The sequence below is a fragment of the Lampetra planeri genome, unplaced genomic scaffold (genome assembly GCF_965212315.1).
Source record: "Lampetra planeri unplaced genomic scaffold, kcLamPlan1.2.h2 scaffold_1496, whole genome shotgun sequence".
In the NCBI taxonomy this organism is placed as follows: domain Eukaryota; kingdom Metazoa; phylum Chordata; class Hyperoartia; order Petromyzontiformes; family Petromyzontidae; genus Lampetra; species Lampetra planeri.
The window spans coordinates 1810-28698 of record NW_027614219.1 but is presented as its reverse complement, the minus strand read 5'-3'; the positions used below and the strand labels follow the sequence as shown (position 1 = coordinate 28698).

The following is a 26889-nucleotide window of genomic DNA, read 5'->3' as shown; positions in this document are numbered from 1 at the left end:
TCAGGTCCGCGGCTGTCGAGAACATGAGAAAAACACAAATCTGAGCCAAATATTTTTCCTTGACTTTTTGGTCAAATTTCTAACTGCCATGTGTGTCGGCGGCCGACTGGCATCTACTGACGCGAATTTGAGCCAATTTTGATCCCTTGACTTTTTGGTCAAATTTTTCAGGTCCGCGGCTGTCGAGAAAATTAGAAAAACACAAATCGGAGCCAAATTTTTTTCCTTGACTTTTTGGTCAAATATCGAACCTCTGCAGGTGTCGGCGGCCGACTGGCATCAACTGACGCGAATTTGAGCCAATTTTGATCCCTTGACTTTTTGGTCAAATTTTTCAGGTCCGCGGCTGTCGAGAACATGAGAAAAACACAAATCTGAGCCAAATTTTTTTCCTTGACTTTTTGGTCAAATTTCTAACTGTCATGGGTGTCGGCGGCCGACTGGCATCAACTGAGGCGAATTTGAGCCAATTTTGATCCCTTGACTTTTTGGTCAAATTTTTCAGGTCCGCGGCTGTCGAGAAAATTAGAAAAACACAAATCTGAGCCAAATTTTTTTCCTTGACTTTTTGGTCAAATTTCTAACTGTCATGGGTGTCGGCGGCCGACTGGCATCAACTGAGGCGAATTTGAGCCAATTTTGATCCCTTGACTTTTTGGTCAAATTTTTCAGGTCCGCGCCTGTCGAGAAAATTAGAAAAACACAAATCGGAGCCAAATTTTTTTACTTGACTTTTTGGTCAAATATTGAACCTCTGCAGGTGTCGGCGGCCGACTGGCATCAACTGACGCGAATTTGAGCCAATTTTGATCCCTTGACTTTTTGGTCAAATTTTTCAGGTCCGCGGCTGTCGAGAACATGAGAAAAACACAAATCTGAGCCAAATTTTTTTCCTTGACTTTTTGGTCAAATTTCTAACTGTCATGGGTGTCGGCGGCCGACTGGCATCAACTGAGGCGAATTTGAGCCAATTTTGATCCCTTGACTTTTTGGTCAAATTTTTCAGGTCCGCGGCTGTCGAGAAAATTAGAAAAACACAAATCTGAGCCAAATTTTTTTCCTTGACTTTTTGGTCAAATATCGAACCTCTGCAGGTGTCGGCGGCCGACTGGCATCAACTGAGGCGAATTTGAGCCAATTTTGATCCCTTGACTTTTTGGTCAAATTTTTCAGGTCCGCGGCTGTCGAGAAAATTAGAAAAAACACAAATCGGAGCCAAATTTTTTTCCTTGACTTTTTGGTCAAATATCGAACCTCTGCAGGTGTCGGCGGCCGACTGGCATCAACTGACGCGAATTTGAGCCAATTTTGATCCCTTGACTTTTTGGTCAAATTTTTCAGGTCCGCGGCTGTCGAGAAAATTAGAAAAACACAAATCGGAGCCAAATTTTTTTCCTTGACTTTTTGGTCAAATATCGAACCTCTGCAGGTGTCGGCGGCCGACTGGCATCAACTGAGGCGAATTTGAGCCAATTTTGATCCCTTGACTTTTTGGTCACATTTTTCAGGTCCGCGGCTGTCGAGAAAATTAGAAAAACACAAATCTGAGCCAAATTTTTTTCCTTGACTTTTTGGTCAAATATCGAACCTCTGCAGGTGTCGGCGGCCGACTGGCATCAACTGAGGCGAATTTGAGCCAATTTTGATCCCTTGACTTTTTGGTCAAATTTTTCAGGTCCGCGGCTGTCGAGAAAATTAGAAAAACACAAATCTGAGCCAATTTTTTTTCCTTGACTTTTTGGTCAAATATCGAACCTCTGCAGGTGTCGGCGGCCGACTGGCATCAACTGACGCGAATTTGAGCCAATTTTGATCCCTTGACTTTTTGGTCAAATTTTTCAGGTCCGCGGCTGTCGAGAAAATTAGAAAAACACAAATCTGAGCCAAATTTTGTTCCTTGACTTTTTGGTCAAATTTCTAACTGCCATGGGTGTCGGCGGCCGACTGGCATCAACTGATGCGAATTTGAGCCAATTTTGATCCCTTGACTTTTTGGTCAAATTTTTAGGTCCCCGGCTGTCGAGAAAATGAGAAAAACACAAATCTGAGCCAAATTTTTTTCCTTGACTTTTTGGTCAAATTTCTAACTGCCATGGGTGTCGGCGGCCGACTGGCATCAACTGACGCGAATTTGAGCCAATTTTGATCCCTTGACTTTTTGGTCAAATTTTTCAGGTCCGCGGCTGTCGAGAAAATTAGAAAAACACAAATCGGAGCCAAATTTTTTTCCTTGACTTTTTGGTCAAATTTCTAACTGTCATGGGTGTCGGAGGCCAACTGGCATCAACTGAGGCGAATTTGAGCCAATTTTGATCCCTTGACTTTTTGGTCAAATTTTTCAGGTCCGCGGCTGTCGAGAAAATTAGAAAAACACAAATCGGAGCCAAGTTTTTTTCCTTGACTTTTTGGTCAAATTTCTAACTGCCATGGGTGTCAGCGGCCCGACTGGCATCAACTGACGCGAATTTGAGCCAATTTTGATCCCTTGACTTTTTGGTCAAATTTTTCAGGTCCGCGGCTGTCGAGAAAATGAGAAAAACACAAATCTGAGCCAAATTTTTTTCCTTGACTTTTTGGTCAAATTTCTAACTGCCATGGGTGTCGGCGGCCGACTGGCATCAACTGACGCGAATTTGAGCCAATTTTGATCCCTTGACTTTTTGGTCAAATTTTTCAGGTCCGCGGCTGTCGAGAAAATGAGAAAAACACAAATCTGAGCCAAATTTTTTTCCTTGACTTTTTGGTCAAATTTCTAACTGCCATGGGTGTCGGCGGCCGACTGGCATCAACTGACGCGAATTTGAGCCAATTTTGATCCCTTGACTTTTTGGTCAAATTTTTCAGGTCCGCGGCTGTCGAGAAAATTAGAAAAACACAAATCTGAGCCAAATTTTTTTCCTTGACTTTTTGGTCAAATATCGAACCTCTGCAGGTGTCGGCGGCCGACTAGCATCAACTGACGCGAATTTGAGCCAATTTTGATCCCTTGACTTTTTGGTCAAATTTTTCAGGTCCGCGGCTGTCGAGAAAATTAGAAAAACACAAATCGGAGCCAAACTTTTTTCCTTGACTTTTTGGTCAAATTTCTAACTGCCATGGGTGTTGGCGGCCGACTGGCATCAACTGAGGCGAATTTGAGCCAATTTTGATCCCTTGACTTTTTGGTCAAATTTTTCAGGTCCGCGGCTGTCGAGAAAATTAGAAAAACACATATCTGAGCCAAATTTTTTTCCTTGACTTTTTGGTCAAATATCGAACCTCTGCAGGTGTCGGCGGCCGACTGGCATCAACTGACGCGAATTTGAGCCAATTTTGATCCCTTGACTTTTTGGTCAAATTTTTCAGGTCCGCGGCTGTCGAGAAAATTAGAAAAACACAAATCGGAGCCAAATTTTTTTCCTTGACTTTTTGGTCAAATTTCTAACTGTCATGGGTGTCGGCGGCCGACTGGCATCAACTGAGGCGAATTTGAGCCAATTTTGATCCCTTGACTTTTTGGTCAAATTTTTCAGGTCTGCGGCTGTCGAGAAAATTAGAAAAACACAAATCTGAGCCAAATTTTTTTCCTTGACTTTTTGGTCAAATTTCTAACTGTCATGGGTGTCGGCGGCCGACTGGCATCAACTGAGGCGAATTTGAGCCAATTTTGATCCCTTGACTTTTTGGTCAAATTTTTCAGGTCCGCGGCTGTCGAGAAAATTAGAAAAACACAAATCTGAGCCAAATTTTTTTCCTTGACTTTTTGGTCAAATTTCTAACTGTCATGGGTGTCGGCGGCCGACTGGCATCAACTGAGGCGAATTTGAGCCAATTTTGATCCCTTGACTTTTTGGTCAAATTTTTCAGGTCGGCTGTCGAGAAAATGAGAAAAACACAAATCTGAGCCAAATTTTTTTCCTTGACTTTTTGGTCAAATATCGAACCTCTGCAGGTGTCGGCGGCCGACTGGCATCAACTGACGCGAATTTGAGCCAATTTTGATCCCTTGACTTTTTGGTCAAATTTTTCAGGTCCGCGGCTGTCGAGAAAATTAGAAAAACACAAATCTGAGCCAAATTTTTTTCCTTGACTTTTTGGTCAAATATCGAACCTCTGCAGGTGTCGGCGGCCGACTGGCATCAACTGAGGCGAATTTGAGCCAATTTTGATCCCTTGACTTTTTGGTCAAATTTTTCAGGTCCGCGGCTGTCGAGAAAATTAGAAAAACACAAATCTGAGCCAAATTTTTTTCCTTGACTTTTTGGTCAAATATCGAACCTCTGCAGGTGTCGGCGGCCGACTGGCATCAACTGACGCGAATTTGAGCCAATTTTGATCCCTTGACTTTTTGGTCAAATTTTTCAGGTCCGCGGCTGTCGAGAAAATTAGAAAAACACAAATCTGAGCCAAATTTTTTTCCTTGACTTTTTGGTCAAATTTCTAACTGCCATGGGTGTCGGCGGCCAACTGGCATCAACTGACGCGAATTTGATCCAATTTTGATCCCTTGACTTTTTGGTCAAATTTTTCAGGTCCGCGGCTGTCGAGAAAATTAGAAAAACACAAATCTGAGCCAAATTTTTTTCCTTGACTTTTTGGTCAAATATTGAACCTCTGCAGGTGTCGGCGGCCGACTGGCATCAACTGACGCGAATTTGAGCCAATTTTGATCCCTTGACTTTTTGGTCAAATTTTTCAGGTCCGCGGCTGTCGAGAAAATTAGAAAAACACAAATCTGAGCCAAATTTTTTTCCTTGACTTTTTTGTCAAATATCGAACCTCTGCAGGTGTCGGCGGCCGACTGGCATCAACTGACGCGAATTTGAGCCAATTTTGATCCCTTGACTTTTTGGTCAAATTTTTCAGGTCCGCGGCTGTCGAGAAAATTAGAAAAACACAAATCTGAGCCAATTTTTTTTCCTTGACTTTTTGGTCAAATATCAAACCTCTGCAGGTGTCGGCGGCCGACTGGCATCAACTGACGCGAATTTGAGCCAATTTTGATCCCTTGACTTTTTGGTCAAATTTTTCAGGTCCGCGGCTGTCGAGAAAATGAGAAAAACACAAATCTGAGCCAAATTTTTTTCCTTGACTTTTTGGTCAAATTTCTAACTGCCATGGGTGTCTGCGGCCGACTGGCATCAACTGACGCGAATTTGAGCCAATTTTGATCCCTTGACTTTTTGGTCAAATTTTTCAGGTCCGCGGCTGTCGAGAAAATTAGAAAAACACAAATCTGAGCCAAATTTTTTTCCTTGACTTTTTGGTCAAATATCGAACCTCTGCAGGTTTATGCGGCCGACTGGCATCAACTGACGCAAATTTGAGCCAATTTTGATCCCTTGACTTTTTGGTCAAATTTTTCAGGTCCGCGGCTGTCGAGAAAATGAGAAAAACACAAATCTGAGCCAAATTTTTTTCCTTGACTTTTTGGTCAAATTTCTAACTGTCATGGGTGTCGGCGGCCGACTGGCATCAACTGAGGCGAATTTGAGCCAATTTTGATCCCTTGACTTTTTGGTCAAATTTTTCAGGTCCGCGGCTGTCGAGAAAATTAGAAAAACACAAATCTGAGCCAAATTTTTTTCCTTGACTTTTTGGTCAAATATCGAACCTCTGCAGGTTTATGCGGCCGACTGGCATCAACTGACGCAAATTTGAGCCAATTTTGATCCCTTGACTTTTTGGTCAAATTTTTCAGGTCCGCGGCTGTCGAGAAAATGAGAAAAACACAAATCTGAGCCAAATTTTTTTCCTTGACTTTTTGGTCAAATTTCTAACTGTCATGGGTGTCGGCGGCCGACTGGCATCAACTGAGGCGAATTTGAGCCAATTTTGATCCCTTGACTTTTTGGTCAAATTTTTCAGGTCCGCGGCTGTCGAGAAAATTAGAAAAACACAAATCTGAGCCAAATTTTTTTCCTTGACTTTTTGGTCAAATATCGAACCTCTGAAGGTGTCGGCGGCCGACTAGCATCAACTGACGCGAATTTGAGCCAATTTTGATCCCTTGACTTTTTGGTCAAATTTTTCAGGTCCGGCTGTCGAGAAAATTAGAAAAACACAAATCGGAGCCAAACTTTTTTCCTTGACTTTTTGGTCAAATTTCTAACTGTCATGGGTGTCGGCGGCCGACTGGCATCAACTGAGGCGAATTTGAGCCAATTTTGATCCCTTGACTTTTTGGTCAAATTTTTCAGTTCCGCGGCTGTCGAGAAAATGAGACAAACACAAATCTGAGCCAAATTTTTTTCCTTGACTTTTTGGTCAAATTTCTAACTGCCATGGGTGTCGGCGGGCCGACTGGCATCAACTGACGCGAATTTGAGCCAATTTTGATCCCTTGACTTTTTGGTCAAATTTTTCAGGTCCGCGGCTGTCGAGAAAATTAGAAAAACACATATCTGAGCCAAATTTTTTTCCTTGACTTTTTGGTCAAATTTCTAACTGTCATGGGTGTCGGCGGCCGACTGGCATCAACTGAGGCGAATTTGAGCCAATTTTGATCCCTTGACTTTTTGGTCAAATTTTTCAGGTCCGCGGCTGTCGAGAAAATTAGAAAAACACATATCTGAGCCAAATTTTTTTCCTTGACTTTTTGGTCAAATTTCTAACTGTCATGGGTGTCGGCGGCCGACTGGCATCAACTGAGGCGAATTTGAGCCAATTTTGATCCCTTGACTTTTTGGTCAAATTTTTCAGGTCCGCGGCTGTCGAGAAAATGAGAAAAACACAAATCTGAGCCAAATTTTTTTCCTTGACTTTTTGGTCAAATTTCTAACTGCCATGGGTGTCGGCGGCCGACTGGCATCAACTGACGCGAATTTGAGCCAATTTTGATCCCTTGACTTTTTGGTCAAATTTTTCAGGTCCGCGGCTGTCGAGAAAATTAGAAAAACACAAATCTGAGCCAAATTTTTTTTCCTTGACTTTTTGGTCAAATATCGAACCTCTGCAGGTGTCGGCGGCCGACTGGCATCAACTGACGCGAATTTGAGCCAATTTTGATCCCTTGACTTTTTGGTCAAATTTTTCAGGTCCGCGGCTGTCGAGAAAATTAGAAAAACACAAATCTGAGCCAAATTTTTTTCCTTGACTTTTTGGTCAAATTTCTAACTGTCATGGGTGTCGGCGGCCGACTGGCATCAACTGAGGCGAATTTGAGCCAATTTTGATCCCTTGACTTTTTGGTCAAATTTTTCAGGTCCGCGGCTGTCGAGAAAATTAGAAAAACACAAATCTGAGCCAAATTTTTTTCCTTGACTTTTTGGTCAAATATCGAACCTCTGCAGGTGTCGGCGGCCGACTGGCATCAACTGAGGCGAATTTGAGCCAATTTTGATCCCTTGACTTTTTGGTCAAATTTTTCAGGTCCGCGGCTGTCGAGAAAATTAGAAAAACACAAATCTGAGCCAATTTTTTTTCCTTGACTTTTTGGTCAAATATCGAACCTCTGCAGGTGTCGGCGGCCGACTGGCATCAACTGACGCGAATTTGAGCCAATTTTGATCCCTTGACTTTTTGGTCAAATTTTTCAGGTCCGCGGCTGTCGAGAAAATTAGAAAAACACAAATCTGAGCCAAATTTTTTTCCTTGACTTTTTGGTCAAATATCGAACCTCTGCAGGTGTCGGCGGCCGACTGGCATCAACTGACGCGAATTTGAGCCAATTTTGATCCCTTGACTTTTTGGTCAAATTTTTCAGGTCCGCGGCTGTCGAGAAAATTAGAAAAACACAAATCTGAGCCAAATTTTTTTCCTTGACTTTTTGGTCAAATTTCTAACTGCCATGGGTGTCGGCGGCCAACTGGCATCAACTGACGCGAATTTGATCCAATTTTGATTCCTTGACTTTTTGGTCAAATTTTTCAGGTCCGCGGCTGTCGAGAAAATTAGAAAAACACAAATCTGAGCCAAATTTTTTTCCTTGACTTTTTGGTCAAATTTCTAACTGCCATGGGTGTCGGCGGCCGACTGGCATCAACTGAGGCGAATTTGAGCCAATTTTGATCCCTTGACTTTTTGGTCAAAATTTTCAGGTCCACGGCTGTCGAGAAAATTAGAAAAACACAAATCTGAGCCAAATTTTTTTCCTTGACTTTTTGGTCAAATTTCTAACTGTCATGGGTGTCGGCGGCCGACTGGCATCAACTGAGGCGAATTTGAGCCAATTTTGATCCCTTGACTTTTTGGTCAAATTTTTCAGGTCCGCGGCTGTCGAGAAAATTAGAAAAACACAAATCGAGCAAGTGTTGGACTTGTGATGCTTTGAAGGATGAGCATACCGCACAGTTGGTGCAGTGATGACTCCTACGAGGAGGATACGACACCAACTGAGAGGATGAGAGGCCTGGAAGATGAAGATGTGCTTCAGGAAGAAGGTGTTCAGTTCTGTCAGCTGTAAACATAAACGATGTCGGGACATTTTTTTCCTGAACAATGACATAAGTAATTAATTTGGTTTCAGAATTAGAAGCATCACAAGCATATATTTCACACCTGCCACAGAATCATGAAGAGGTAGATGCCTGCTAGCCTCTGGAAAGAAGACTTTGGGTCGAACCAGCGCACGTAGGTCCAGCTGGCCGGCGTGAACTGAAGCACAGCTCGCTTTATCTTTCCCGTGGTTGTGTGAATTTCCCTACAGACACAATATGCGTGATTTGGAGAATACAGAGATAAATATACAACACTCAAATATATGTCCGTTCAGATTAACATTAAACAGACACAAGTAAAGTTTTACTGACTTGATACTGGCCCAGCGGTAGGTCCTGAGCTCCAAAAAGCGGCAGGCTGTCATACCCAGCCAGATGCCTCCTCCATTACACAAAAGAATGTCAAGTATCACCTGATCCCACCAGCACTCCGCAAAGTTTGGCAGAAGGTGCATGAAAAATAGCTGTGAAAAAACAGCAGTTGATGCACTTTAGGCTTTTTAAATTGTAGCGCTAGTGTAAAAATATGTCTGTATTTAAATTAAAGTTTTATCACAATGCACAGCATAGAATGCACACTGTGATTACTGCCTCATATTCCCCTCTGTCTGGTCAGTGATATTTCATAAGATTAAAGTTATTAAATGTATTTATTGCGACAAGCAGTCTAAATATGTATTATGATTAAATGTGTTACTAGACAAAACTCCCTGATCTCAATGAGCAATAATCAGAATCCTGCTTTGTGATGACGACACTCTCCCAAACAATGAGCCCTTGTCGCCTGCACATACCAAGCTGAAGCAATTATTTTTGAGTGACCATACAGAATCCCAGGGAACTGAATATCTGTATACTCTACCTCCGTGAGTTCCCAGGTAATGCTGATGGTCCAGCAGAGACCATAGCTGCGGATCAGCAGAGCCTTCATAGCCCAGCCGGCAAAATGGCCAAATGCAAAGATGTCGAAGTGGCTCAGGATGCGCTCCCATGTTATCACAGTACAGTTCACAGCATATTCCTGCGGGGAAACAGCTGGTGTGTCACTGGAAATTTCTCTTGGAGATTAATAAAGTATCTATCTATGTACTATGTGTAAAACAACAGTAAACTTGTGAGGACATATGAGTAAGCTACACTGTACTTTGTTGTATTGTTTTGTTTTTAATTCATTCATTATTGTGACTTAAGGTGTGAGCAAGCCCCATCCCTCCAGATAGTTCTGAGTCAAGAAGGTGTATATAAAGTTATACAAATCATCCTTACCATGACATCAGCTTCACGGGTTGCGTAACGCAGATTTGGGTCAACCCAGTACATCAGTGTCCTCACTTGGTCCCAATTAAGGAAGATGAGGAAGACAAGAAATAGGAAGTAGAGTACGCTAAGACCTGGAGAAGAAGAGGAAGAAGAAAAAAAAAATCAATCCATAGTTACAGTTATGAATTTGATAGATGTACATACTCACCAAACACCATTCGCCATATGGCAGGGTGTGGCCTGGTAAAAGGTCCTTGTGAATAGAAAATCATCACCTGTAGCATCCACAGATAACTCACAGGCAACAATATACAGTCTAACTCAAGGTTAACCCCGTTTCTGATGAGGATGATGGTATCATATGCTAGTATGCTAACATATGCTAGCCATCTGCTTACCATTAGGAAAGGCCAGGACACTTATAACCAAGAAAAAGGAGATGACCACCAATAGACCAACACGAAGGTTGTTGTCTGAGTGCTCATCATCCCTGACACAAAACAGTATATTGAGTTAAGGTGGTGGACAAACATTCTGCATTGTACACCATCAATTTATGGGCAGTTACTGGTGAAACGTGTGATTTACTCATTTATGTATCTGACCTTTTTTCTCACCGCAAACCTCACTATCAAGCAGCAGCAACATGAATATTTAACATAGTTTTTACCTGGTAAAAGCAAAGTACATCAGGCCAAGTACAGTGACAATGAGGAGGGTGATGGTGTGAGGCTTGTAGAAGAAGTCCATGCAGATGTCATCCACTTGTTGCTCGTTTATCTTTCGAAAATATAATTTGTAGTTGGCAGCGTCCTTCGTTCCCGGTGTTCGGTGGGCCACGGTGGTTGCCATAACTCAATCGTGAGCTCTTGTGTTGTTCTACCCGACGGAAGTTTGACAGTTACAGAGTGAAATTAAGTAGAAGGAAGAAAGCGCCATAAACAGGAACTCGATTACGGACTGTTCCAAAAATCAAATGGGGCGATTGAATCTGAACACGGCCATTGTGATGATCATCAGAATAAAAGGCGGGGAATTTTGTGTTAAATTTGTTACAAGACAGTATTTCAGGTCTGGTATTATGAAAGTATTATGTATTAAATCAGATTTGATTAGTGAATGTACTAAACGCTCCCCGCCTTGGCCCCCTACAAAATGGAGTGGTTGGTACTTGACGTCCTTTGTGACGTCATCTGCAGCGTCTTTCCGTTGTGTGCTGCACGTGAAAATCGTTTGACATTGGGGGTCCGTACGTTGATGGAGTTGTAGGTCATTAAACGACCACATTTAGAAAAGTAAGGAGCCGTTAACCACATAAAACATTGTGTCGCCTTTGTCTGATTTGTCTTCTTACATTGGCTTATCAGTCTGCTCTGCTAGCTGTTTAGCATTTAACTAAAGCTAGCATCACACGCTAGTTTCTGTTTTGTAAATTAATTGTAAAGCAAGTTGTGGTCTTCTGAAAGAAGTAATAGCACAAATGCACCATCGTTAGATTCAGAATTAGTTCCTGTGCATCGTCCTAATGTCCTAAAATCGTATTTATGGAGGGGTTAGGTTATCTTAACTACTTGGTTGCTATGGTGTCTTATTAACAAGTCAAATCGTATCTTTTTAATATTAAGGTCTCAGTATTATCTTAGATATTTAGATATATAGAATATCGTGTATTGACTGAGAAGAGTCGTGAATGACATGCAATCTAAGTATCTCTAATGTCCATTTTTCCAACAGAATGGCATCTTCCTGTGCTAAGCTTTGCCTTCAATGCAGAAGTCTTCTCTCTGTCAAGACAGTGGCTGTCACCTGGCCTTACGGGAATGTCGCAGGGGTAGCAAAGAAAATTCTAAACGGATCCTCATTTATCGGTGGATGTCAAAGAAAATCTCCAGCAAGACAAATATGGAAGCAACAGATGTGCTATTACAGTGACTTAACAACCAAACATCTGAAAACTGAAGTCAAAGAAGACAACTTGCCTGAGGGTTTGTCAGGAAATGATGTTGTGTCATACAAGAGCCATCTACTGGAAATCAGAGATACTGTTCCAGTACCTGAAGCCCCAGTGTCATTAGGTACAGACTCAGTAAATACAAGAACTGGATTTAAGAGTAACTGTAAGTGTGAGTTAATTTTGTGATCTTTTCTTCATTGACCAGATCTGGATGCTGCAACAGAACATTCTGCATTAGAGGAGATCAACGATGAGGAGGCGGTTCGCATAACTGTTCCTTCTGACATGCCTCCAGCCTCCATCTCTCTCAGGGACTATGTTGACAAGTCTGAGACACTTACAAAACTAGTGCAACTTGGTAATTAAGCGGTCGACTTTGACACAAATATTCTCTCCATTTACATAATCTGAAGCACACTGCTTTTCAATCTGTGTATCTCTTGAAAAGGGGATTATCAGCTGATTGGAAGATTTCTTGTCACACTTCAACTTGTTTTCTATTTCAGGTGTGAGTCTGTGGAAGCTGGAGCAAAGGCCAAATGTAGGCTCGATGCTGCTCAGGCTGGACTTCAATGCAGATGTGGCCCCAAGGCTGCTGTTCCTCAAAGCGATCGGGGTGGAGGACTCTCGCCTTGGCTATATCATCACACACAACCCTTTTATTCTGACTGAGACTGTGGAAAACCTGCAGGCCAGGTGACAGTGACAACTGCCTTTATATAAATTTTAGATATATTTATCGAACCCATAACCCGATTATGATGTCTAACAAAACTAATATTTCTCATGGAAGGGTGAACTATCTCAAGTCAATGAAGTTCAGTTCTGAGACAGTTGCATCAATGGTGTCGCGAGCACCTTATCTGCTGAACTTCAGTGTGAAGAGACTGGACAACCGCATGGGCTTCTATCAGCAGCAGCTCAGCCTCAGTGCGTCTAATGTAAGAACTGATTTTTCTTAGGCAATGTCTTTGTGATTATTCACCTTGTCATTGTGTTGGCAAGAGGTGTTTCTCTTGCTGCAGGTGCAGGGCGTTTTTGCACCGTTCAAAGTTGATAGTTAATTCAATTTTTGTTGTTTTGTGTTTCAGACCAGGAACATCGTAGCTCGTCTGCCGCGATTACTGTGTGGCAGTTTGGAGCCTGTGAAAGAAAATCTGAAGGTAGTTAAATAACACAAACTGATAGAAAGTTCTAGTTGAATAATATACCCTGTTTAATAAAAAATATGTATTTATTCCTGTGTGTGTGCACACACCTTATTTCCACGTAGGTGTGTGAAATTGAACTTGGCTTTAAGGCAAATGAGATCCAGCATATAGTCATCAGTGTGCCAAAAGTGCTGACCAGCAATAAGAGAAAGCTTACACAAATATTCGACTTCCTCCATAACACCATGAAGGTGCCTCACCACCTGATCACCAAGTTCCCACAGGTACTTTGAAATGCCATTGATTGTTTATTAATGATTGTCAAATCTGTACGGGCTGAAGAGTCTAAAAGATTTGTGTGATTTCCTTCAATAGGTCCTCAATTCCAAGTACTTGCGCATCAGAGAGCGCCACCTGTTCCTGCAGTACCTTGGAAAGGCTCAGTATGACCCTGCACAACCCAACTATATCTCCCTGGATCGCTTGGTGTCATTGCCTGATGAGACTTTTTGCACGGAGTTGGCTTCTGCCACAGTGGAAGATTTCTGTTTGTTCCAAAAGACACTTTAATTCTGCTGAACACACATTACACAGGAACCCACTGTAAAAGCAGTGACATCAGGTGCAGACTGTGAACCCACAATGAAATGGAATTTCAAATGTATTCTGTGTAAGTATGTTACTACTAATAAATGTCAACGCATACAAGATGGTATGTTCATTGTCAAGACTCATTGTGGTGGAGTATATCAACTTAAACTCCATTATAGATAGAGCAATAGCTAGATAGGCAAGTGATTGTATATACAGTATATATGTATATTCTTTGTTATATTTTGAGGCACTAAAGAAAAAATGCAGCGATAAGATTCATGAAGCCGCTCCAAGCAGTCTACATTTAAATTTTGTCCCTGCATGTGGACATGGGATGAGTGTGGTGGTCACCCTCAACAACAAAATTATCACAATAGCTCTTGTTTTTTAAACTGTTTTACTTCGAAAGCCTGCGAAGTTTCGCAAGTTCCCGTGACCTGAAGTCTTTACCCATAACGCACCGCGGTTCTCCTTCCAGATAAACATGGCGGCGACGAAGGTTCCAGGTAAGCGAACATCGCTTGTAAATCCTACATAATTTCAAATCTCCATTAATTCGCTATTGGGCACTGTTGATGTCTCAGACTCTATTTAAGACACACAGTTATATTATTTCTTATTTCTCTGTCGGTATGGGCCTTTGGACGGACTGTCTCAGACTCTATTTAAGACACACAGTTATATTATTTCTTATTTCTCTGTCGGTATGGGCCTTTGGACGGACTTGACTTATTTGTCCTTTCGTGTCCCTCTGCTAACGGGAGCTAACGCTGTTAGCCAGCTGGCGCTAGCCGCCGTTGCTTAGAAAGACAATTTCTCTGCTATTCGTCTTCCTCTGCTTAAAGTCCAAAGTGACTCTGATGCATTAAGAGACAGTAGACACATTTTTGTACATTTATTATCATGTATTTCAGTGAATGCGTTCGGCTTAAAATGTATTTTAATGTTGAAGGCTCCATGTTAGTAGACTGATGTAGACTGTCATATCATGCTTGTCTTTCCACAGTGGCGACTGGCAGGTTCATGCAAGGTTTCCGTAAATGGTATTACAATCTGTGTGGCTTCAACAAGCTTGGTAAGAGTACAGGAATCATTGTTCTTGTGTGGATCAGTAAAATATATCCGACTGTATAAGTTTGAAAGTCGCTGTGTGTGAAGATCTCCTGTGTTTACTGACTAAATTTCAATGGGCCGCCTCACATTTTACATTGGCAGGTTTGATGAAAGATGACATATTATACGAGAACGGAGATGTAAAAGAGGCCTTGAGGAGGCTTCCAGAGAACGTGTACAACGACAGGATGTTCAGGATCAAGAGGGCTCTGGATCTGTCCATGAAGCATCAGATCCTTCCCAAAGACCAGTGGACAAAATACGAGGAGGTAAAGTCATGTCAGATCATGTTCTTTGGTATGAATTGTATTTTCAAACTAGTCCAATCTGAGGAGAAGCCTGCAGTCTCAGGCTTTGGAAAACATTGGAGGGGCATTCTGCTTCTGAGTACAATGTCCTCATGTCATGAGTCAATTTCCTCCTCTTCTCCTTCAGGACATCCTCTACCTGACACCATATTTGAAGGAAGTTGTCCGTGAGAGGAAAGAAAGGGAGGAATGGATGAAGAAATAGGCAATTCCCGATCTGTTCATCCTCGTCTTCAGTCCAGCACATGATTATCCCTGGTGTAATATTTAAAATGAAATGTAACCTATATGAGACAATGCCCATTAAAAATGTACATTTTGAAAGAATGTATATCTGCTCAATGCTTAGATTTATTGGTTTGGTAGAGTAAAACTATCTTACTTAAACAAGATCTGTCATTTGTATGAAATGTATGCTGGTTACATACACAAACACTTTTAGATCAAAATATAAACACGTACAGGTCATGTGCCCCTATGAGTGGGTAGAGTCTCTGCGGTGGGTTTAAATGTGACGAGGCTGCAGGAGAGAAATATGAGATGCTCATTATGTAAATAATATGGTATGACAAGTACAGCTCTCTTTAGGACCACATCTATGTGAAGTTCGTAAGCACGTCACAAAGAATGAAATTAAGTTTTTGTCAATACATGAACATTCCCCGTAAGGGTCTCATCTGGTTCATGGAACTACAAAGCTAGTTCCTGATCCCTCCCCAAACGTCACTTCTCATCTGTCTGTGACCTTCTTCTGTTCACATCTGTAATCGTACCGATCAAGTTCCCAACGACACTGTTGAAGGATTTTATCATGGACACGCCGAGCTCATTGCTGGTTTCATTGATATCTGGGTCATAAGCCCCCATTAGTGGAGTGCACACCTCCACGCTCCCTCTCCCTGCTGCCGCCAGGATTCCCATCAGCTGACCCCTGACCTCCAGGAACATCTCCCTGTCGTACAGCATCAGGACCGAGTCATCGAGGGGATACGTGACGTCCTCAGAGTAACACTCACGAGGAACTGGAACCTCGATGTACCTGAATTTGGGGAAACCTGTCACCAGCAGTGAGAATAACCGGTGCAGGGCTGCAAAGGTCAGAGGGTTTCCCAGGAGCTTCAGCTCCATCAGCCCCTGACAGCACGACAGCGAGTTCACGACGGCGTCCATGCGTTCATCCTCTATGCCACACTCTTCCAGGGCCAGGCTCGCCAGGGAGGTTGAGCAACGGCTAAGCAGTTTGTGGAAAGAGGTGGAGAAGGCGCCGAAGATATCGTGTCCGCTGATGTCGAGGCGGACCAGGGCCTCGCTGTGGAGGCTGTTGGCTAAGTACGTCATGTCCACGCGGTTCAGGCAGCAGTTGGCCAACTCCAAACTCTGCAATGGAGTGTTGAGAGGGCTGGTGGATGAAGGAAAAAAACAAATAATATGTTGACAACAGGACCATGAACAACTAAATTACACGTATATGTATGTGTATATATATATATATATTCAATAACAATAAGTAGAATAAGAATTTAAGTATATTTTTTATGACTAGATTTTTTAAATAAAAATTGGAAAAGATCAAATTAAAATGTCTTAATGTCTTATATATATATCTCCTAATAACACTGGGGTTGGATTTTTGAAGTACTGTGAGAGTTTACTTTCTTAATTCAACAAATTTGGTCCAATCCACCTTATTCCCATAGAGATAAACAATGCCACGTCTGTTTTCATCTTCTCCGTCCTTTTACTCACTTGAGCAGTCTTCGTAGGTGTCCAGTGAGAGTAGAGAAGCTCACAGAGAGCTCGGTCAGGCTGGTCAGCTGTGCCAGCAGCTGGCCGATGGTGGCCAACAGATCCTCATCATCGGAACCCAACCTCCTGACATCCAGCGCCCCAGCTGGAAGAGTCAGTGACTGTAAGATGGGGAATTGGACTTTGGAGAGCAGCACCTCCAGGTGTGGGGCCTCCAGGGGGACACTGTGCACCACCTCCAACTTTGTGATGACCTCTGGCTCTGCTAGTCGAAGAACGTAAAACAGCTGCTTCAGAGCAAGAGAGTCCGCCCGGAAACCAACGAAATGGAGCTTCAACGGACAGAAGCGTCGGAGAACGAAGGCCTGAGCCACAAGTTCATAGTTGCGACCCGTGACGAAGCCATGAAGACGCACATCGATGGATGTTTCAAACGCCGACCGGGACACATCGCTGGCCTGCATGGCCACCATGGTCTCATAGCACATTTGAGTTAGGAGCTGGGTTCTGGCCCAGCGCCCTAATGTGGACTGGCAGGGACATGCCTGGTGCTCAATGTCCTTCAGGGAAGTGAGGTCCACCACATGGAGGCTTTTGGCGTATGTCGTCGAGGGAGTGAACACATACTCCTTTAGAAAACACAAAGAGGGTTGTTGTAATCAATTCATGACAACTTACATGCAAATACAAATGTGTTTGAACCTCTTTGGACCGTCCAAAGGAATATGCATGAAAACGATCAACCGTCAGGATTGTTTAAGTACCTTTAGGCCTGTCAGGATGGCTTCCAGACAAAGCCTACAGGTGCGGGAGGTGAGGTCCAACTGACAGTCAGCCGTTTCTCCGAGGACTCTTTGAAGGTTGAGTTCATGCAGCGGCCACGTCTGCACCAGCACGTGCAGCAGCTCAGCCTGCTCGTGCAGGTAGCAGGCCTTGAAGAGAAGCGGGTAGAGATTGAAAGACACACAGTTCAAGTTCTCCTTAGCACGCAGGCCCGTTTGGACAAAGGCCTCAGCCGCAATGAACCGCAGCGACTTCATGTCTTCAGCTTCTACTTCAGGTTCCAACAGGTCTGCGAGGTTCTCGGCTGTTGATGAGAGCTGCTGTCAAACAGCTCCGCCTGCCTTTGTTCCGTCTTCTCTGGCGGTTCACGCTTTGTTGATACCTCCTGGGACGCTGCACCGAGAGTAAGAGGGTGAAGGTTATTTATAGGAACAGCTGTCTCATGCCCTTCGTCGGCCACAAGGTCTATTTGCAACTTTGACCGGAGAACGAAACAGCCAGCAACACAACTTGTCGCTATTCACGAAACATATTTCAGGAAATACAAACAGCTGCAAGAACCTCCTGAGGTTCGTTTAATAAAGGAATGCCAAAAAAACATTTTATTATCAGGTGGCTAATTTACTATGAAATAAATATTTTCATTCTCCAAAATACACAAGTTGGGTTGTTTGCAACACATTATGATCCACGAGGGTTTATCAGATGATTCTGAGCATGTCTTGTTGTGACATTCAACATTTCCTTTGCACAGATCTTCATAGTAGTGAGTAGTGGTCATTACCGTCGGTCAGAGGAACAAGAGGCGCGATGGAATTGATCAGATTATTGCTGAGAGGATAAACTATGAGAGGATTCACTATAATTTAATAATTGTTTAGTAATATGTGACCATGAAAAATAATTTACATACAAACATACTGTGTTTTCATTTAGTCCTTTTAAAATATCACATTGTGCAACCTCACCCAGGTCGCTTAGACCTATATGTAAGAGGGACAGTTGTGGTGGTGGTGATGATGGTGATGGTGCTCGTGGTGGTGGTGGTGCTCATGTCTTTGGGTCAGTGTTGTTGGGCCCCCACAGGAGGCCTGGAGGTTTAACAACTCCCCGTCTCTAACCACGGTGGCGGCGGAATCCTGGAACTTGGAGCGAAGCCTCTTGCTGTGGGAGCGTTGGAGGTGAGTGTGAGCGGCAGGCTGAGGACACGAAGCTGAACTCTGTCCATGTGACCTGCACGACCTTCCCTTTCCCACGGACACGGTGTTACTTTGAATGGAATCGCAGCCTGAGGGACGTCCGGGAGAATGAGCGCAGGTGCAGTTCCCTCTAACCACCACGGGGTGTCGTTGAAGAGCTGAGTGAGCCTCCTGCTTTTGTTCCTGAGAGGTGAATTCTGACAACAAAATAACAGCCATAAAGAAATTCACATTGATATATTTTCAGTTTAGACTATGTTTTTTAGATGTATTAACATACCTTTACCATCAAATTTGGACGTATAGTTTTCAATGCCAGCCAGTTCCCTGTAGTGGTTTCTGCGTTCTGAGTTTTCATCCACACAGTAAACTCTCCTAACAGGCCTTCCTGCCTCCTCAGACCCGCTCGACTTCTCTGCTCCTGCTTTCAGCGAGAGATGGAAATAATCATCGTTACATCGTGGTCGCACAAACATCCCACCCAGTGAGCTTTCAAAGATGACCTGGTTCAGGTTCATTTTATTTAGTTAGTTATCATGTTGCAATATGTACATTTAAAAACATGAGGAATGAAACATGTCTCCCAGGACCAGCAGCATACAGATTAGTGACTAATACCTAGCGTACTTAGCCTAAAATGAATGAATTAAAAGCTGTAATAAATATAACATACAATGAATACGTGTAGGAACAATATACACAGAGCAGCAAGTTAAAAACAGTGCAACAGTAACAGCAGTGAAGAGCAGAGGACCGGCAGGCCCCTGGGGGCACCTCTGTGTGAGATCCCGTGAGTTCCAGCTGATGGAGTCACAGCCAGTCGAATCTTTAGGGCCGGGGCGCCGCTCTGAGGCCGCTTCGCCGAGGCCTCGAGAGCCTCGTACATGGAGTGCATCAGTCTGGACATGCCCTGCAGCACGCGCGCACGCGCACACACACACACACACACACACACACACACATAAACACACATACATACATACATACACACTGTGTGCAATGCTGGACTCTGAAAACAAAACGCATGACAACGACGTACCTCTCTGGTGACCTGCCCGTTGTTATCAAAGTTGTGGAGCGTGAACACCCACTCCTGCAGCGAGTCGTCGTCCAGCACCATGCTGGACTCAACATTCTGCATGTTCACAGGAAAACAACCGGAATGCCGCTGTAATACACCTGTCAGCCACTTTATTAGGTACAACTACATTGGTTCAATAACCGATATGCATTGGTGACCATCTGGGAACAAAACGATCATGACAACAGAAAAAATTAACATTATCTCTACTCCAGGTTGAGTGAAACTGTTTGATTCTGTGGCTATTTGACGTATAATACAGAGAATCATACTCACACCGACATGGTTGTTCCTCATCTGTTTGTTAGAGGACATGTGGATGCTGCTGCTTCTGACACGCGTCCTTTCTGTCAGCACACGTAAAAACAGCTGTTCAACAGTGTCAGATAATAAACGTTGTCGTGTTAGCACACTTAATTTCCAGTCACTTGTTTTATTTTTGAAAGCCACAAAACAATTATTTTAGTGTTTATTTATTCTATGATTTTGTTTCATGTTGTGTTGCTATTTATGTGCAGAACTTTGTGTCGGCTGCTGTTGTTTTGAAAGTGCTGTATCAATAAACTGGAGTTGGGACAGATGCTTAGTCTCAACTGGAGAAACACACGGATATGACCTGAAGCTCCTCTAGCATTCATCATGTTTTTTTATAAACACATTAGAAGATGAGTTTGTAATTCTCCACTCACCCTGGAGGAGGCATTCATCCCGGGAGTCTCCACATGTGTCCTGTGAAAACTGTAAATTACCAAGGAGCACGCTTACAAGAAGGAAAAGCAGCTATGAAGTGATCTTTGACATGTGATGAGGGTGATGAGGACGTCTCCAGATGTCAGTGAGGAAGAACATCTCTGACGTCCCTGAACATCAGTGGTTCTGCATTCATTTCTTTGGAAAACTATCATTCGCGGCGTTCCAGTTAGTTCATCATTTGACGAAATCATCAAATGCTAATGATTCCGTGAGGGTGACGTAGCCTACGAATATGGATGCAAACACAAGGTCTGCGTATCTCTTGAACTTCTCATACAACAACGTTTTTTCCAGTGGTTCAAATATGGTCTGGAAAATGTAAGCACAGGAAACCACAACCGCGTTAAACAAGAATAGTTTCCCACTCGCATACGACTCATACAATCATACACACATCCTCAACTTCTGACACTTAATAAGCCTCGGAGAACACGACCGCTGGGAACTCAGACTGACTCTGAGGGCGTCAACAACTCTGCCCAGTTTGGACAAACATCCTGGGGAGAGGTGCGAAATGCCATGTTGACTGCTGATCACATCTCATAAAGTGACCGTCTGTGACTTGAACATCAAAGGGAGAATTATTATCATTATCTGCACAGTCAGTGACTGTTTCTCTAGCTGCTTCATTAAATGCCAACAGTGATGACATTTACACAATCAAAGTCCACAGAGTCCAAACACCCCTCCCCACATCTTTTTCCTCCCCGCAGTCTGCTGGCTGGCTGTTGCTGTTAGAAGCAAAGCAGTACCAGATGTGGATGTTTTTTTTTTTTTTTTCGTTGCAGTTGGGTATAAAGACCTCGCTGTTTGGAGGGGGTGGTTGTATTGCACTTCACAGAGTTGCACGTCTCTTTAAAGGGATGGAGGAGGAAGGGCGGAAGAATAAACATACGACTACCCCTGAAACACCTTTCAAGTCTCAATCCGTGTTTGTCTGGCAGGCTGGCGGAGCTGAGATGAAGCTCATCAGGAATGAGGAGGCATCTCAGGCCTGCGAGAACAAACCTCTGAGTGTTTAACGCAAACTCACCGATTTAAGTGGATGTTCTGAAGTTGGAATGTGTATTCCATGCTTGTAGTTCATTAGTATTGGTACTATAGTTGATCCTGTATCAACACATGGTCTAACTGTGTCGTGATCATTTCTTTATGCTGTTTTCCCATATGGAGGTGCCTGTCAAAACTTTGTGTAATAAACGACAAAATAACAGCAAAAGTCTAGAACACACAGCCACACCCTCGCTGCTGATGTTGTTTCTGGTATTTAATCAGACAAATGCCAGATAAAGTAAAGTAAATAACTATAATGACTTACTGATATAACTGTTACATCACATTAAACAGAACCTCACACTTTGGCTGTGCTTAGAAGAAAGGATTGCACATCAAACAAATTCCAGTCAAACAGACGATCTAAAACAAATCTGTCTCATCACAATTATTAGGGATTGCGGTGAAGGTCTGGAGGACGCTGCAAATCTCCACTAGATTTTTTTTAAATGTTCTAATCTGTTAAAAAATGTATATTTTTATAGTATAAGAAATATAATAATATATAAATTACTATATACAAATATTACAATGAAAATAAGGTAGTAATCCTGTGTGATCCGTGACTACCTGTGTCACTTGTGTTCTTTGGGTGTGGATGTGCTCCAGCTCCTTCGGACAGCCCAACACACTGCAGGACAAACTCCCACCTGCACAACACAGGAACGTCCAGGTAAACAACTACTGCAAAGCTGCTTTTTTTTTAGTTTTTCCACATATGACTGTTTGCTTTCTTACCTTCAGGACTCTGTCTGCGTTTCGAGCCTTTGGAGATACGAAGGTGGTGGGGGGGGGGTGAAGTAACGTTACTCGCTTTCACAAATAGAACATCCAATGTAAAGTGGAAGAGCCGCTCACCGAGTTTGGACTGGAATTTGCCCATAATCCTTCTGGTTCGTGTCGCAAAGAAAACTTCATGATGTCCATCCCACGGACAGAGAAGACATGTTAAAAGTTTTAAATGCTCATATCGCTGTGGAGGATCTGGGACCGCGGCTGCACGAGCTTGGTGTGACCGGCCGTCAGAGAGTCACAGCGCAACCAGGGAGTGTTCACTGTCTCCATCTTCCTGTTTCGGTTCGCTAAGCTCCGCCCCTTACCGCGACGACTAATAATGTTGCGTTCCATCATAAGCCGAATTCCGAGACCGAGACCGTAATTCGTAGTCACGTAAATCCCGACCTGGGAATTCGGATACAATTACAACGCACTACTAATTGGCCAACGCGATGAATAGTGAGGTCGTAATGACGTCACTGTGTCAAATTTGGCCTACAAACAGTGACCCGAGATAGCATCAGGATTTACGCTGATTATTTCACAGAAAATACAATTAATAGCACATACTTTACACCAACATCAGAGACAACAAATCATGGACAAAAAAATGTATTTACTAAATACAAAAGTAATATTTCAATGCAACATCCAAGATGCATTTTTCCCTATTTGACGTGTATTTACATCTGAGTTTCTTTGTATCAAATTACAAACAGTCTTGCATCTGACATAATGGCTGCTCTTAACATTATAGCATCTCTTTATGTTGGTCTTCACGTGTTTCTCTATATCACATAAATGTACAAATGTCTGTTTAAAAGCAACAGAACGAGTCCATGTGCCCGTTAACTTCGTCCGCTCACAGACTCTGAGACTGAGAGGGCCGGCGTGGGGCCGATGTGGGTCCAGATGTAGCCTTTCTCAGGTCTGATGGGAATGGTGGGGAACGGCGAGCTCCGTGATTTGAAATACTCCGAGGGGGCGTGGCACACAAACTCTAGATACTCCATCTTTCTGGGCAGATCCTCCTCTGGACCTTTAATATAACAGATGCCAATGAATACATGAAAGTAAAAGACGTCTGTCAAACTGAGTACAAGTTATTTCTGCCCTGCTTACCAACAATATATGTCCCAGGATCAAACTGGTCCTTCGGGCTGTCCTGCGTGGGGATGAGCCAGGTCAGTGCTGCACTCTTCTCACAGTACTGGTCCTGGATGAAGCCTCTAATCTGAGCGTAGTACGGTTTACCATCCTCTTCATCTGTTACCCTGATCACGTCTCCTGTCTGGTAGTAAACACCCTGAGGATAGAAATACAAAAACAAAGTGTCTCACGCGTCCAACGCTGAATGACACGTTTCCCTGGTCGTGCTAATGAAGCCTACTTTTTACAAACCTTATAAAACACTGATTCTGATGTGATGATTGTGGCGACAGATTCTGGAGCTTTGATTGGCTGAGGAGGAGAAAAATCACAATGAAATGCAACATATGCAAGCAGAGGTGAAACACTTCTCTTCACTAAAGGCATCTGGAACTTACATTCTTGAGTTTAAAAATGTGTCTTCTTCCTTTGCCTTTCGTTGACACCTTCTTCTCCGACGCGGGAGCTTTGTACTTGGTGCTTCTCAGCCGCGCTGACCTCCGGTGGATCTCCTGCTTAGACTGAAGTTACATGCGAGACAGTTCAGCATGTTTTTCAGTGGAAAACATGCAGCCTGTCTCAAACTCAAGCTGTTAATTTATCAAATCAAATCAAAGTCTCACACAGATGACGGTGAATCCTATGATTTGTTTACGTTAAAGTAAAAACAGCAGTGTTGATTCAGTCATCCAACGTCTTTAGTTCATATTTCTGATACTGTCCAGCTTTCAACACCCTAAATGTCTGTATCCAAATCCGTTTTATTGCTAAATGTGATTGTACGTACCCAGAACACCAAGAAAAGGTTCCTCGTGAGACAATAAAAATGGAGACTGCTCTGACATTGTGTGTTATCATTAATCTATCAAGAAGGTACATCTACATCCCAGTCCTTCTGGGAGATGTTTCAGATGATTTTGTTCGTATTTAAGTCACTTCTGCTGACCTGCTTGCTACCGCCATTGCTGGGCTGAGGGTTGGTGGACATGGCGGGTCCTGACGCCCCTCCGGCGCTGGTGCTGCTCTTTCCTGTGCAGTTATTGCACAGGATTTCTCCTTGGCTTCCCTTCTTCCACATCGACGAGGAGTTCGTCTTACACACCGCACAGCATGGCTTCAGCCCCAGCGGCATCGTTCCCGGACGTCGGACGTCGCCAAAATGCGCAGGAAGGATGAACGACTGTTGTGTTAAACAATGAAGATGGTCGTTTGGCTCCTGATGTTTATACTGAATAAAAAGGCGCTCCAGAAAAATGACACAAACTGAAAATAAGTGTTTATCAGGCGCATATACTTTAAATAGCGGCTGGTGGTAACAGACTACTTACACGACTAAGTTCAGCGTTGACTTTAGGTCGGAAATGTTTATATATCCATCCAAATAGTAGCCATTGCTAGCGCCCACTGTCTTCTTCGCTGAAATGTATCAGTCCTTCTACTATTGTTTGCTTCAATGTGGCGCCACCTGCTGGGCGACAAGAGACTGTACAAACTGACTTCATATCTTCAAAGTTTTTCTTTTATATTGTGTATATCAAGACCTGTGTCAAATATGAAGGCAATTTATTTCGGTATGGTAGGCAGATACCAGCCACCGGCCACTTGAAGGAAGAAGAAGATTAGCATCACCCAGTCGATCGGTGGCGGTAATGCGCCCTTGAGTTAGATGGCAACCGCCTGTTAAGCCCACACGACGAAGAAGAACTACGTCACTGTCCAAAACAATACACGAAGTTCCGCTTGTCTGCCTCCGTGCTCATACCAAGATGTCTCAAAACAGTCCCGATCAAGATGACAGAACTTCAAGTAGCAAGAAAAATATCTCCCTTCCGATTTCCAGAGTGAGGCTGATCATGAAGAGCTCCCCCGACGTGTCCAACATCAACCAGGACGCTTTGTTTCTCACCACCAAGGCGACAGTAAGTTTGATGCTAACGCTCACGGAGCTAACTGAGCCCATTCGATGGGCATTAGCAGCCCGTTAGCTTCTCGGCTAGCCGCAGAGGCAGATGCTTGTTTTGGCGGCCAGTCCCCATCCTCCATCTCTGCTGTGTTGTGTTAAAGGAGCTGTTTGTCCAGCACCTGGCTCTGTCCTCATTCAACAACGGCTCCGGGAAGGAGACCAACAGTTTGTCGTACAGTGACCTGGCTAACACGGCGGAGGAAACGGAAACCTTCCAATTTCTCACTGGTGAGACACCCTCAGAAACCATTGCTCATGAATAGACCCTTCTCCCCAGAAATTTTAAATTGTAGTTGTAGTTGGTGCATTTATCCAAGGTAATATGTGTTAATTGTAAATGTTAAAAAAGTTAAATGTTTATCAAATAGTATTCAGTGGAGTTTTGCTCATCATTTGTGGTAACAACAGAATTCTGTAGGCATGGCAGTAGTAGTAGTAGTAGTGCTGCACTACTTGTAGGCAATTGACAGTAGTTTTTCAGACAGATGAGAATAGTAAATATAAACAGTAAACATAATGCACATGCATATTCATTTTATGCACACAGAATAAGACTATCGCTTGAGAAAATGAAAAAAAAAAGCATCCAGTCTGTCAACACACTTTTGTGTCGTAGATCTTTCACTTGAATCGTCACTTCACTGATTGGATTTGTTGTCGTTATGTGAAACATTCAGGCAGTGTACATGATAATCACTTTTAAAAGAGATTCAGTATCAGTGAAATCAATTCTTTTAAACCGACAGACATCCTCCCCAAGAAGATCTTGGCACGAGATTACCTCAAGTCTTTGGAGGAAATGCAAGAAGAAGAAGCAGATTTTTGAACAGATCTTTGGGTGAATGTCATGTCTCTGCGTCTCTACCTCAGACAGTTGTTAATGCTGTGCATTTGGGAGGTGGGGGTGACGGAAGCAGACACGCCTGGACATTCCTCACTGCTTTTGAACGCACTAACAAATTTCAGATGTAGTTCGTGGAGACGTGAATGTTGAGAAAAAGAAACCATTTGAGGAGAAGAGATCAGTGGTTTCATTCGATAACTTGCCGTTAAGTGTGTGCTGACACAAAAGTCACTAATGAAGCAACAGGAAAATGTCGGCAGCTTTTACAAATATGTGTCACACTTTTAGAAGAGCTCAGGAGGAGAATGAAAACCACTACGAACACGCTAAATGTCATCAGTCCGCGATGATGTCCCCTTGTGTATGTATTGGGAACTGTAGTTAAAGTGTTTGCAGCATAGTCCAATTTTTATCCACATTAGCTTAAAACAGTGAAAAACAAAAGTACCTCGGACTTTTCCTAAGAACAGACAGACTTTCTTTATTTTAATGCAGATTCGCAACCTCATCTCCAGTCATATTCTCCTCCTGTGTATTTTTTTCATAAAGGTATTATATTTAGGCTACGTCAGAAACTCTCCACCAAAACCTGATATTTAACAACTGCTAAAATGAAGTTGTGGAAACTGCTGATCTACTCAGTGAATATTCTATCATTGGTAAATGAAAGTGCTGCTTCTCCTGATCGACGATGCACTTGCTGCAAGGTCAGTTTGGCCCATTTCTCCTCAGTTCTCTCTGAGG

General features: G+C 43.1%; 6 protein-coding genes across 6 annotated transcripts; 3 read left to right on the top strand and 3 right to left on the bottom strand.

Annotated features, from left to right (window-relative positions):
* Positions 1-8237: 8237 nt before the first annotated feature.
* LOC144739441 (phosphatidylserine synthase 1-like) lies at positions 8238-10529 on the bottom strand (the record flags this gene model as incomplete). The annotated part of the gene is made up of 8 exons (XM_078622396.1): positions 10348-10529; positions 10076-10167; positions 9886-9930; positions 9684-9808; positions 9280-9438; positions 8730-8881; positions 8479-8620; positions 8238-8377 (listed from the first exon to the last, which is right to left on the bottom strand). Coding segments are annotated over exons 1-8 (1037 nt in total), but the record flags the coding sequence as incomplete, so codon positions are not given.
* Positions 10530-11916: 1387 nt separating this feature from the next.
* LOC144739443 (transcription termination factor 3, mitochondrial-like) lies at positions 11917-13352 on the top strand. Its single transcript, XM_078622399.1, has 6 exons — positions 11917-11989; positions 12138-12327; positions 12425-12572; positions 12723-12794; positions 12905-13066; positions 13158-13352. Exons 1-6 carry the CDS (start codon positions 11917-11919, stop codon positions 13350-13352), a joined length of 840 nt encoding a protein of 279 aa, XP_078478525.1.
* Positions 13353-14596: 1244 nt separating this feature from the next.
* On the top strand, positions 14597-15002 carry UQCRB (ubiquinol-cytochrome c reductase binding protein). The gene is made up of 2 exons (XM_078622398.1): positions 14597-14758; positions 14925-15002. Exons 1-2 carry the CDS (start codon positions 14597-14599, stop codon positions 15000-15002), a joined length of 240 nt encoding a protein of 79 aa, XP_078478524.1.
* A 518-nt stretch (positions 15003-15520) lies between these two features.
* Positions 15521-17583, bottom strand: LOC144739440 (leucine-rich repeat-containing protein 14B-like). The gene is made up of 3 exons (XM_078622395.1): positions 17308-17583; positions 16544-17172; positions 15521-16196 (listed from the first exon to the last, which is right to left on the bottom strand). The coding sequence occupies exons 1-3, from the start codon at positions 17581-17583 to the stop codon at positions 15521-15523; spliced, it is 1581 nt and encodes a 526-aa protein (XP_078478521.1).
* An 11-nt stretch (positions 17584-17594) lies between these two features.
* Positions 17595-24470, bottom strand: LOC144739439 (GATA zinc finger domain-containing protein 1-like). The gene is made up of 9 exons (XM_078622394.1): positions 24285-24470; positions 23737-23859; positions 23591-23650; positions 23312-23495; positions 23056-23228; positions 19565-19660; positions 19300-19435; positions 18806-18946; positions 17595-17719 (listed from the first exon to the last, which is right to left on the bottom strand). Exons 1-9 carry the CDS (start codon positions 24468-24470, stop codon positions 17595-17597), a joined length of 1224 nt encoding a protein of 407 aa, XP_078478520.1.
* Positions 24471-25104: 634 nt separating this feature from the next.
* LOC144739438 (chromatin accessibility complex protein 1-like) lies at positions 25105-26127 on the top strand. Its single transcript, XM_078622393.1, has 3 exons — positions 25105-25257; positions 25403-25529; positions 26048-26127. The coding sequence occupies exons 1-3, from the start codon at positions 25105-25107 to the stop codon at positions 26125-26127; spliced, it is 360 nt and encodes a 119-aa protein (XP_078478519.1).
* Positions 26128-26889: the final 762 nt, after the last annotated feature.